The sequence below is a fragment of the Mauremys reevesii genome, linkage group 4 (assembly GCF_016161935.1).
Source record: "Mauremys reevesii isolate NIE-2019 linkage group 4, ASM1616193v1, whole genome shotgun sequence".
NCBI classification, from domain to species: Eukaryota; Metazoa; Chordata; order Testudines; family Geoemydidae; genus Mauremys; species Mauremys reevesii.
The window spans coordinates 103,378,632-103,390,783 of NC_052626.1; the positions used below are offsets into that span (position 1 = coordinate 103,378,632).

At 43.1% G+C, this 12,152-nt stretch overlaps 1 protein-coding gene across 11 annotated transcripts in view; it reads left to right on the forward strand.

Annotated features, from left to right (window-relative positions):
- Positions 1-2,532: 2,532 nt before the first annotated feature.
- The window catches only part of LOC120404838 (sodium/hydrogen exchanger 10-like), a 304,962-nt gene continuing 295,342 nt past the window's right edge, over positions 2,533-12,152 (forward strand). For 7 of the 11 annotated variants that reach the window (XM_039537846.1, XM_039537852.1, XM_039537849.1 and 4 more), the window contains exons 1-2: positions 2,533-3,460; positions 6,399-6,499. In XM_039537846.1, the coding sequence (XP_039393780.1) occupies positions 3,346-3,460; positions 6,399-6,499 (216 nt within the window). In that variant the 5' untranslated portion in view covers positions 2,533-3,345. The remainder of the gene's footprint in view (positions 3,461-6,398; positions 6,500-12,152) is intronic. The other 4 variants (XM_039537856.1, XM_039537854.1, XM_039537855.1 and 1 more) reach the window with 2 other exon arrangements.

The window sequence follows — 12,152 nt, forward strand, 5'->3', positions numbered from 1 at the left end:
AGGATTCAACACCTAGGCTGAGGTTCAAATGTCCTATCACTTTGCAATAGCTCAGAAGAGTTTTCTTCCCATAAGGGATAACTTTAGACATCCTGTGTGATTCTAGGGATAGTATAAGGCAACATCATGTGAAAGGCATGTGTACTGTAGCTACTGTAGGCCTGTCTCAATTTTGTGTACGTTTAGTAACTTTTTACTTAAAATCTGGGTCTACTTGTATTTCATAATTTAGTGGATAAAATTTATTAAGTCAACCTCAATCAGCAGAATGTATTTGACTTCATACATACTGGTAGCAAAACATCAATTAGTATATCTGCTGCTTCTGTCTGAGAGTGACAAGGCTTGTGGGTATTCATCTAAGTTGTCACTTTTAAAGGTATTTCTTTGCATTGAAAATATATCACAACCTGACATAACCTATGTAATGCACTAACTGAAAATATACTGTGCTTCTTGGAAATAAGTATATGCTGCAGTGGGTGGTAAAATAGTTGCATTACATAAGAGAATGGCAGGTATCACCTATTTTCCTCTGTTTTATAAGCATATAGTTTACCACATCTTAAATTTTATTACCATCCGAACATAACTGCATGTTGTATGAGCCAGTGCCTTAAAAATGAAAGGCCTCAAATACAGGGAAATCTTACACTTTAGTGATTTGATCACTAAATCAAACAGTTCAATTTTAGGAGATTACTTCACATCTTGAGCACCGATTTTGGGAAAAGTTGGTGTTTTGCATTCCCTTCAGTAAAGTCATCCTTAGGTTCAATCTGATTTCCTTTATGCATGGAGTTTCACAGAATTTTTGATTATTGAAATGGTGGAGTCCATGACATTTTGCAAGCATGACTCAACAGAAGTTGTATACATCCAGAATTACTTTGAAGTTATAATTGTCCTATCACCATTGTAGTCAAGAGGAGTTTTGCTTACTTAAGTACCACAGTTGGACACTATGAACCTGACCTGCGTGTGCTGAGTACCAACAACTTCTACAACTTTCAGTGGAAAATGAGGTGCTCAACAGCTTTCAGGATCATAACCGACACTGACACTTTTGATATATAATGTGGCATATTGCCTTTTTTTTCTGTTTGAAAATCTGGCAATAATACATCTGAGTATCTTCAATAGATTAAGGGGAGGAAGGCCAGTATACCTATTCTGTATCTGATCTTTTCCCAGAGCTTTGCAGAATAAAAATGTCAACAATACCAAAGCTGTGTCCTATGCAGAGTAAAAAAGACACCACTACAGTAGTTTTGTGTTGTCTTATTGAATATAATATAATATTCATTCAAAGCAAGACCATCATGAATTCAACAGAGACAACAGTTCTGCTATGAAGTGGCCTGGAAACTTTTTTTTGTGACAAAGTAAAAATAAAATCTTCACTGTGTGTTTGGTCTTTTTAAATGTCTAAAGTGCTTAACCAAATGAAGCGTCCTTTCCCTTTGGAATAAAATAAAGTTTTACATTTCAGCTTGTTTTCAACAATTCCAGATAGCAGCTGTAGAAAAAAGTGGAAGTGGAAAAAAGCCAATTTGGTCTTATTTAGTATCTGACTAAAATCAGTATTGCAGAATATTTTCCCATCTGAAGTGCTGTGTTGGCAACTTGCCCAAAACCTCATGCACAGCTCTAGTCCCCCAAGAGCTCTGGGGCTATTCTATCTTGCATCAGCAGTAATGGTCCTCCAGAGTTTTCATGAGAGCCAGGGATTGTCAGACTGCAGTGTGCTCTGACTATGCCCCCTCCTCTCCCAACAGGGCCAGGCAGAAGCATTTACATTGACATTAAACTACCCAAGGGTTTCCAATAAGACCAGGGAAATCCTCAGCTACCCAATTAAGGTGGCCTTTTTGCATTGCTGGATGCAGGGGCTCTCTGTAAAATGGAGTAGGTTGCAGCCTCCTTCATCATTACCAGGGAGGTGTGGCTCTTGGACACAACAGGGTTCCTATGCCTGCTCATTCTTGAGCCAACTGGCCAACCCACCTATTTGATGGTGTTCGTAGAACTGGGTGGAAATTTTTCATTAGAAGTTTTAGCTGAAAACTTGGTTTTGAATAAAACAAAGACTTTGTGGAAACTTTGTTTTTCTGAAAAACAAAACAAAACATGTCAGTCACTTGGTTTCCCCCTTTATTCTAGTAGAAAAAGGGGAGGAGGGAGTGGCAGTGTGGGGGTAAAACAAAACACAATTTCTCACACGTTTTTACTCCATTTCACCCTCTTTTCAACTGGAAAAGTGGGATTTTTTTTATTAGGTTTGAAAAATGAAAGTGGCATATAGTCTTTTTTTTTTTTACCTCCCCCCATTTTTTCCCAATGGGGAACAAGTAAAATGTGAGTGGTGGGGGGAGGAGTGAAAACAAGTGTTTCAAAATGTTTGACACAATGGGGAAGATTCTGGGTTGTTATTAATTTGGAGGGAGGGAAAATCGATCAGCTCTAGTTAATATTGGCCCCCCTCTCCTCTCACTAGCCCCGCTCTCTCCTTAAAGGGGGAGAGCGGCGGCTACAGCCAGGGCTGGGACACGGGGCAGCAGCCATTGCCCCCAACCTGGGAGAGAGTCACGACGCGGCCTGGGGCCACAAGGTTCTGCATAGACTTGTCCCTTGCGCTGTTTGCGTCCTACAGGTTGACCCGCTCCACTCGGGAAAACCTGGCACTGAGTGTTGAAGGCGCTTCAAACCCAACGGCGCGCGGAGTCCGCGCCGCTGAGGACACGGACACACACACACAGCCTGCTGCTGCTTCGACAGCTGCGTTTTACTTCCACGGGTTCGCGCGCGCAGCCTGGCGAAAGAGACGGAGGGCGGCGCGCGCGCCGGAGCACTTTCAAACCTAACGGCAGCAGCTGCGTTTGGTCTCGCGCCACGCCCGTGACCCGACCGTTGCAGCTGGCGCCTCGGGGAGGGGGTATGATGGTGGTGCAGGGGCTTCCTAGCGCGAACACGGCTACGCTGAGCATCTGAAAAGCCGGGCGAGACCGGGCCTGAAACTAACCGAGAGAAGGCTCTGGTGGCCCTCGTGGGAGCAGGAAAGGTTGAGCCCGGGCGCTGCCCGGTAGAGGGCTCCGGCTCCTTGGACGGGCCCTCACCACCTCCTTCTGAGGGCTGAGTGGGAGAAGGGCTCCCAGGACCTGCGCTGGGCCTTTGCAGTGGGCAAGGGGGGAATCCAGCTTTGCAGTGAGGAGAAGGCCCAGCTAGGACTTAGGCCAGTGCCGTGGTGCCCCTTCTCTCCCCCCGGGGTGGGGGTGTGGTGATGGCTGTTGGGCGGGGTCCCTGTCTGTGAGCCCAGTGAATTGAGTGACACAGGGCTCAGGCAGGATGAGCGCCATAAACAGCAGCTCGGTGGAGACCAAGTTGGATGGACACTACCATATCATAGGGATGAGGCGGCCATTCATTGTGCTGCTGGTGTTTGTGAGCTGTGCTGTGGGAGGTAAGACGCTTAAGGGCTCCTAATATTGACATGATAGCAAGCAGGTATAGTCACATATTGGATGACTGTAGCACGGCTTGTTCCTCTCAACCCAAGTGAACCTTGCAGACCTCTGGGAATAGAAAATCACTTGCTTGGCCTGTGTGATACCAGTCCTTTTCAGCATATGTGTCAGCAAAGTGTGTGGTTAATTATTGGAAATGGATCAGACCTAATTGCATTATGACATCAGACTTTTCACTTTGACTAGTTTCACCTTTTATCTCTAACCTTTTGCTCTCTCCCTGTGACCTTCACTGCCGCACAAGTTATATCATTGGGCTTCTCAGCTCCTTTTGTTACCTCTCTCTTCCTGCCTCAGCTTCCCTCTGCACTCTTCTTCCTCATCATTCTGTTCATCTCCTTCCCTTGTTGTGTCTCACTTGACTTCCACGAGCTCCACTTTTCTTTCTTTTGTTATTTCTCTGGTCACATCCCCTCATCAATCATCCATTTCTAGCCCCCCTGGCAAAAAAAATAATCGATCATACATTTTTATATAACAAAAGAGGTTCCAAAAACAGCAGGAATCAAGCCACTAATTGGAACCTGAATCTGGAACCAAATGCAGTTCTGCTTGAGCTATGTTAACCTCTTCAGTTATTGTTTCTCTGTTGCCTTTTAATTAAAGTGGTTTTCCTAATTGCTATGACCTACCTGAGACATGGTTGCAAGCTAGCAGCCTTGTCAGTGGAGAAACAATAGTGCAGTTATCATCCTGAGAAAGTAGCATTATACCAGAATTTACTCCAAAGTGTAATTCAGAATTCCAGAGGGCATAGTCTGTCCATCATGCTGCCTAATGTGTAATCATCATAAAGAGAGAAAATTGCCCAAATTAGATATAAAATGAGCTCTGCATATTTAGTTGAAAAGAACTAAACCATACAGAAGAACTTGGTTCCAGTGTAATTCCAGATAAAGAAAGAAAAAAGCTCATGAGAAAGGAGGCACCATCGTATAATGGCTTAGGAACTACATCACAAGATTTTTAAAGATCTCAGAAACAGAATGTACTCTGGACACTTTGGGTACACTCTCCCAGATCACCTGCTATTTCATGGTCAGTGCAGTCCTCCCTATCATCATTTTAAATCTGCAAGTTTACTTACCTTTACAAAGCACTAGAAGCTGAACGTTTCAAGCTTCTGCTGATGAGGTATTGAATAGAAAGGTACTCCATGCTGTGGTATTTTCCTTTTCTTTAAACTTTTTCTCCTTGAATTCTGGCTTTCCTTATTTTTTACACAGCTTTTCTGTTAACTGTTTTCCACCTTTACAGGACCAACAGTCTTAGTGATAGGAGGAAGAGAGAAAATTAAGTTCTTAGCTGTCCATTTCTTTTGTCTGAGGTATAGGGTTTGCTGATCTAACCCATCATTGCTTCAAGGTTACAGAGGTCTTACCATGGAAGAGAGTAAAGGAGTAGACCCAAACTGGCAGAGAAAAGTTTTGAATGTCAGTGAAGCAAGACTTGCTCTCCAGCCCCCTGCTCTGGGATGGGCAAAGGCCAGGGTCTGTTTTTTTCAGCAGCAATGGATGCAGACAGGGCCGGCTCTAGACCCCAGCGCGCCAAGCCGCGGGACAGTGGACCTCCCTCAGGCATGACTGCGGAGTCATGCCTGCGGAAGCTTCACCGGACCCGCGGGACCAGCGGCCCCTCTGCAGGCACGCCTGCAAGAGGACACCAGGAGCCGCGGGACCGGCGCCCGGCAGCGCACCCCCTGCGGCATGCCGCCTTGCTTGGGGCGGCCAAATTCTTAGAGCCGTCCCTGCATGCAGATCCCTAAGACCACTGACTGCAGGGCCAGCATTAGGACAAATGGCACTCTGGGCAAACTTGTATTTGGTGTGCCTGGTGCTTGTGGGATCCCCTATTGCCCCTGGGTTCCCCTCCATCACTCCAGCCCCCATCAGCTCCTTGGGCTCCCCTTTCCCCACAGTGCCCACAGGAAGGACTGCAGAGGGAGGAGTTTCTGAGCCCTGGGAGTTCCCTTAGCCATACACTCCTGACCACTCTTCCCGAGCCCTGGGAGTTCTACTGTGCTATACGCGAACCTGTGTTATATCGGGTCACGTTATAGCGGGGTAGAGGTGTACTCAGATGCTACAGTACAAAGCTACTTTGAATTTGGTAACATGTAACTGTGGCAAATGTTTTTGGGGAGGTGCTAATATGATTCTGTTGGTTAGATTTTTTGCTGGTGTATTTTCACTGGTGTATTTTCAACTAGACTTGATATTGAAAATAGGAAAAAGAAGCAAGTAATTGGTTTTATTGCACAATTAAATGCTGAATAACACTATCCTAGTTAACTGAAACACTTCTTCAGAAATTGTCTCTGCAGATCCCCATTATGGGATTTGCCTTCACTATATACCTTCCCTAAAGTGAATTCACACGTTGGATTATTTTGCTGTTTATTCAAAACCCCATTTGGTTAAACACTTTCAGATGTCCATAAAACATTTTGTGTTGTATTGAGGTAATCAGTTCGAGGCATAGAAAATAGAAGGGGGAAGGAAGAAAATATAAAATATCATTGGCAGATATAGTGAGTGCTTTTTGTTATGCTTGTCTCACTTTGCACATTTGAGCCAAAGGGAAATACCAATTCTGATTAGTGCTTACCAGTCAGACCAAGACCTTGAACTAGGAACATACATGCAGTTGTGCACTGGATATGAAAATAAGTACAGGTTGAACATTGAGTTTATGCATGTTAAATGTAAATTTTCACAACTCTTATATTAGCCTGTTTTCAAACCTAAAATCAAGTAGCAGGTACAGGAGAATTTCAGGTCAGATCTGCTGGGCTGCTTCTGAGCAGAGATGCATGTTTTAAAATTATATACAATGATATTGTTTCTATGTATAATAATCTCTTTTTATTTCCAGCTCTGTTGAGAACCATTCTGAAGAAATCACACATTCCTATTATTATAATTCTTTCTTTGATTGGCGTTCTCCTTGGAGTAGTGGGCTACTTTGTAAAGGAGGTACAGTATATTTAGTAACTATAACCGTTATTAATGTGGGCCATAAGGCAACACATGGGTTTTTTGTTTGGTTTGTGTTTTTTTTTCACCCCACAGGGTTATAAATAGAGAGAGAGTTTAATTTAGTGCAGGGGTTCCCAAACGGTGGACCATAGAACACTATCCTATATGACTATCCTTGTTTCCAGATACTAAACAACATTCAGAGGCAGCTAAAAATACATATCTAATACTAGTTTTCCATACAAGATATTTCTGCAGCTGGCACAGGGATGCTATGAGATTGTCAATGAGAGGGGAGTAGACCTTATAATTGTGAATGAGATGGGTTTGCAAGAACGCTCTTTCTATTAAGAAGTAGTTCATGCTATCAAAATATTTGAGAACTGTTGGTCTGGAGGTTAAAGTTCCAATCTAGGCTTAGAGATCTGGCTTTCGCCCACAATTGTCCCAATTTCCTCATTTGTGGAATAAGGATAATAGTTACTTAATTCATAGGGTCTTCTATAGACCCTATGAATAAACTGAATATTTATAAATCATTTTGAGATACTCAGATGGTAGGCACTGTAATTGCAAAGTATAGTTTCTGGACTGCCTGTTGTGGAAAAAATCATTTTGGTAAAACCTCACTTTTCATTACTGCACATAAACAATAGATTATGTGCTTACTGTTACACATTTGGGGCCTATTCATAAATAGTTTACTGAAGAAATGTTAGTGGAATAAAGTGACGAGAGTGTAATTGTTTCTTATCTCACAGCCTGAAAACTGAAGTAAAACAGGAATAAGTCTTTAAATGTGTATAGATATAGTGTGTCCTTCTGTTTAGTAAAAAGAAACACCAAATGTAGTTTAAAGGCTATATTTAGTTGTAAAGCAACATGTTTTAATCATTACCAGCTAATGAGAATTATCCTTTCTTTAGGAAAATAACTAAAAAGTACAAATGCAGAAGAAGATTAAAATCAATGATTAAATCAAGGTTTCCTGCTTGCTGGTTTACATTGTGATTAAAATTGATGATTTAAATCATTTCACTCTGCCACAGAGCAAATTAGTGGTAGAGATGGGTTTTATTACCCAACCATTGCTCAGTCTTAAATTTGTTTAGTCCACAGTAATGCACTAAACTATTGCTGCATCTCTGCATATGCATCAACAGTTATTCCCATTTTGTGACACTGCATTTGATTTTTTTCTTTCTTTGCACTTATCTTTATTGAATTTTATCTTGATAAGCATACTCTCCACTCCATTTTCCAGGTCATTAATGAAAATACTGAATAGTACCAAACCAAAGCCTGACCTCTGTTGGACCTAGGGTGACTAGATGTTCTGATTTTATAGCGACAGTCCTGATTTTGGGGTCTTTTTCTTATATAGGCTCCTATTACCCCCCCACCCCCATCCCGATTTTTCACATTTGCTGTCTGGTCACCCTAGCTGGACCCCACTAGATAGATGTTCTCAATTTGACAACAAACCATTGATAACTGCTTGTTGAGTATGGTCTTTCAACCAGTTGTGCATCCACCGTATAGTAAATTCATATAGACTACATTTCCCTAGTTCGTTTATGAGATTAGCATGTGGGACTGTCTCAAAAGCCTTACTAAAATCAAGATATTTCATGTCTACAGCTTCCCCCTATCCACTAGGCCTATAACTCTGTCAAAGAAAGAAATTAGTTTGGTTGGACATGATTTGTTCTTGACAAATCCATGCTGGCTGTTCCTTATAATCCTATTATCCTTTAGATACATACAGATTGAAATGGACTTTTCCAGTCTGCTGAGAAATTCTACAGATGTTCACAACCAAATATTTTCCCCAATTTTTTTCTTTTGCTGCCCAAATTCAAAAGTCAGTTATGCACTGAATTGTGGTCACTTCCAAAGCCTCTTAATAGGTTGTGGGCAACTTCTCAATTCTGCTCAGTTATAAAAATTTCACCTAAGACAATCTCAAATGCCTCGATTTTAAGAGTTTCTTCAAGCAGGTTTGGATTTTGTATTGTCCACCTGCAACTTGCAGGGTCCATATTTGGTCCCATTCCCTTGTCACATGTTTTTTTTATGGTTGTAACCTCCCTCACGAAACTAACATTTTGCTCTGTAAACTCTTTGTGTAGCCAAATCTAGTTTCTCTTTTTGTTCCTCCTCACTTCTAGTCCATGGTATTGCCACTACTCCCAGAGGCTCTTCTCTTTCAAAAAATCTTCTCATTATGATTATTATTGTCAGGCAAGAGGCAGAGAGAGCTCTTCTCTCCTGTAAAGAACTGTTTCTGATTTTTCTGCAAGAATAAAGAAATTTTGAAAATAGTTCTGTAGTTTTATGCTCAACTCCAGGTCTTCCTTACATATCAATCAGAAAATTGCCCTTCCTGGGTTTTCCTCTTCTTCTTTTAAGTCGCCGATAAGAGATTTGGCATACTTTGGAAGTGGTCAGTTCGAGCGCTCTTCTCTTTACGTACGTAGAATTAATCTATTCATACTCCTTATTTGTGCTCTGGAAGGCCTCAGAAGTTCTGAAAGCTTCTAGATTCATCATAGCTAGCTGGATAAGGCCTTGTATTCTTCTATGCGTACCCTCTGCATTTTCAAGTTTCAGCTTCTGTTATATCCCGTGGTGTCTTATTGGCCCTGGGGTTGGATCTTAATTCTGAAGAGGAGCCTGATCTGACACTGATTTTGGCCTTTTCTTTTGAAGCAGGGCTTTCCCCCTTGATTTGAGTCTCAAAGAGGCATCCTATTCACTAGGCCAGGGGGTAGAATAATAAAATATCAGGGTTGGACGGGACCTCAGGAGGTCTTCTAGTCCAACCCTATGCTCAAAGCAGGACTAGGCCCCAGACAGATTTTTTGCCCCAGATCCCTAACTGGCCCCCTCAAGGATTGAACTCACAACCCTGGGTTTAGCTGGCTAATGCTCAAACCACTGAGCTATCCCTCCCCACTTGTGAGTTGGGATCCCAAAGTGGATCATGACCCCCTTTTAATGGAGTCCCCAGGGCTGGTTTTATACTTGCTGGGGTCCAGGGCTGAAGCCAGAGCCCCACAGCCCAGGGCTAAAGCGGAAGCCTGAGTCTCACTGCCTGGGGCTGAAGCCCAAGGGGTTCAGCCCTGGGCAGTGGGGCTCAGGTTACATGACCCCCGCCCAGGGCTTCAGATTTGGCCCTCCAGCCAGGCTTGGGTGTTGGTCCCTCCTCCTGGAGTCGTGTAATAATTTTTGTTACCAGAAATGGGTCAAGGTGCAATGAAGTTTGTGAACCACTGCACTAGGCTTATTAGATGATGCTGGATTGGCATAATTGACGGTATTGGTATATCCCACCTGTAATGAACAGGGTATGGGCAGTCAGGCTTAGTGGTACTTGCAGGAAGTCAAAAACAGACAGCATCAGGTACTAAGCCGAAGGCCAGAGCCAGACTCTGGTGCCGAGCCAGAGATCAGAGCTGGAGACAAAGTTGGGTGCCAGGCCAGGTGTCAGAGCTGAAGATAGCATCGGGGTAAGGCAGAGGAGCAGGGGTCTGGAGTAGGGCAGGACAGCAGGAACTGGGAGTAGATGGGGGTCTAGGATGGAAAGAAAGGAACCAGGAGCAGGCAGGAATGCAGGGCTCAGGAGTCAGGTGAGGATGAGGGGTCTGTAGTCACAGACAGCCAAGGATTCCTCTGGTTCAGTGGTTTTCAACCTTTTTTAATTTGTGGATCCCTAAAATATGTTGAATGGAGGTGCAGACCCCTTTGGAAATCTGAAGTCCGCAGACCACAGTCTGAAAATCAGTGGTCTAGTTGCTAGGGCAACTTCCTCTTGTTATTTCCTGGTTCATATAGTACTCCTTAGCCGGTTGAGGGGGTTGAACGTTTCCCACAATTTGGGAGTTTTGGGAGCAGGGTCCTCTGTGAACTAGACCATCCCATAGACCCTTCCCTAGTTACTTGAGTGAGTTGCAGGGTGGCAGTTATGTCCTGAGTGGTGCCTGGGGACCTGTGGGGAGGCTTGTGATCCCTCCCACCACCATGGATGCCTTTAGCATATTGGCTATCTCCTAGGTATCCTTATCAAACTTGGAAACCTGGCTCCCCTGTTCCAGTCAGGGAAAATCTGTATCTACAGATCTGAGACATTTGGATCCTAAATATTAAGAACTGACAGTCAAGGAACATTCACCTACTGTGGTACTTGATAAACTTTTTCACTGTCCAACATAAAAACAGTGATGCAAAGAGGTTTGTTTGTTTGGTTTTTTAAAGGAGACCTTGGTTTACTTGATTTTTGGCAAACACTTCAACGCACTCACTCTAAAACTGAAAATTTATTGATCAAACACAAGAAAGAAAAAAAATGTAAAACAAGCATTTATATTGAAAATGAAATTGACTGATTCTGCATTGCAAGCTTAATCAAAACCTTTAAAATCTTTACCTCCTTTTGGAGGTAAAATCTGAGAGTCTCATTATCAGAAAAACTTTTTTGACAAAAAGGAAAGAGTTAACTTTACCCTCATTCCTGATGTATAAAGGTCTTTACTAGGGCTGTCAATGAGTCACAGTTAACTCCTGTGATTAACTGAAAACAAAATTAAAGCATTCATTTTTTAAACATGTGTGACATCTGATTAAAATAGGACCATTGTTGCAACCACTATTATATATTTGCAACAAATCTTGTACAAAATGTGGCATGTAAGATGTCTATGAAAATGTTATGATTTTCTGGTTGTGATTATGCTATCTGTATGCATGTATTATTCTTGCATTTGAAGTTATGAATATTGGCTCTATACCTGGATTTCAAATGATTGCTCCTGGGGTAACGCCCATAAGGTAGTTAGCCAGCACATCTTGGGGGGACTATTCAAAATAAGTGGCCCATCAAAAAGACACTTGACTCATAATGGACCCTGGGAGATAATGGACTTTCCTGCTGTGACAAAGCAAAATTTTGCATGGACATGTGACTTGCCCATGTGACTCCAAACTCCTATCTTTTACCTGTAATTTTCCATTAGCTGTGCTGAGGGCTTTGTTTGAAAGAATGGGTTTCCCTCCACATGGCAGAAGCTATAAAAGGCCCTGGAAATGCCTTTATCTTGCTCCAGCCTCTTTCCTGCTCAAACCTCTGGACTTTGAACTTCTGCTAATTGGAGCATTCTAACCAATGGGCAGAGGAGTTTCGCAAGGGAGTTCTCCAGGTGAAGGAGGAGCTAATACAGCATCTGTGGGGTAAGTGACTGTCTGTAGTGTGTGTTTGTTTGTGTTTGGGGGTTACTTGCTGTGTGCTGAGCTTGTGTTTGTCAGTCTGTTTGTTTGTTTGGTTGTTTGAGGGACCGTGTGCTGTGGCTGGCAGTTGGAGGCAGGTTTGAAAGCTCGAAGCCTCTGGTAATTGGCTGAGCCTTAATCAGTGGGCGGGGCATTCACTCAGGCCAGGGCTTTATAAAGCCGCGCACAAGTGACCAGGGGCTGCTAACAGGGAGTTTCGCAAGGGAGTTTAGAAGGGGAGTGGGAAGGGAGTGGGAGTCCCTCGCCGGCCGTAACCCCTTCCCTGCGGCCCCCCCCTAAAACCTTAAAACCTGTAAACCGAACCACATTCCAAAACACCTTTCTGTAAACTACCCTTCCACTAACTAGGAGACAATGCAGGCAG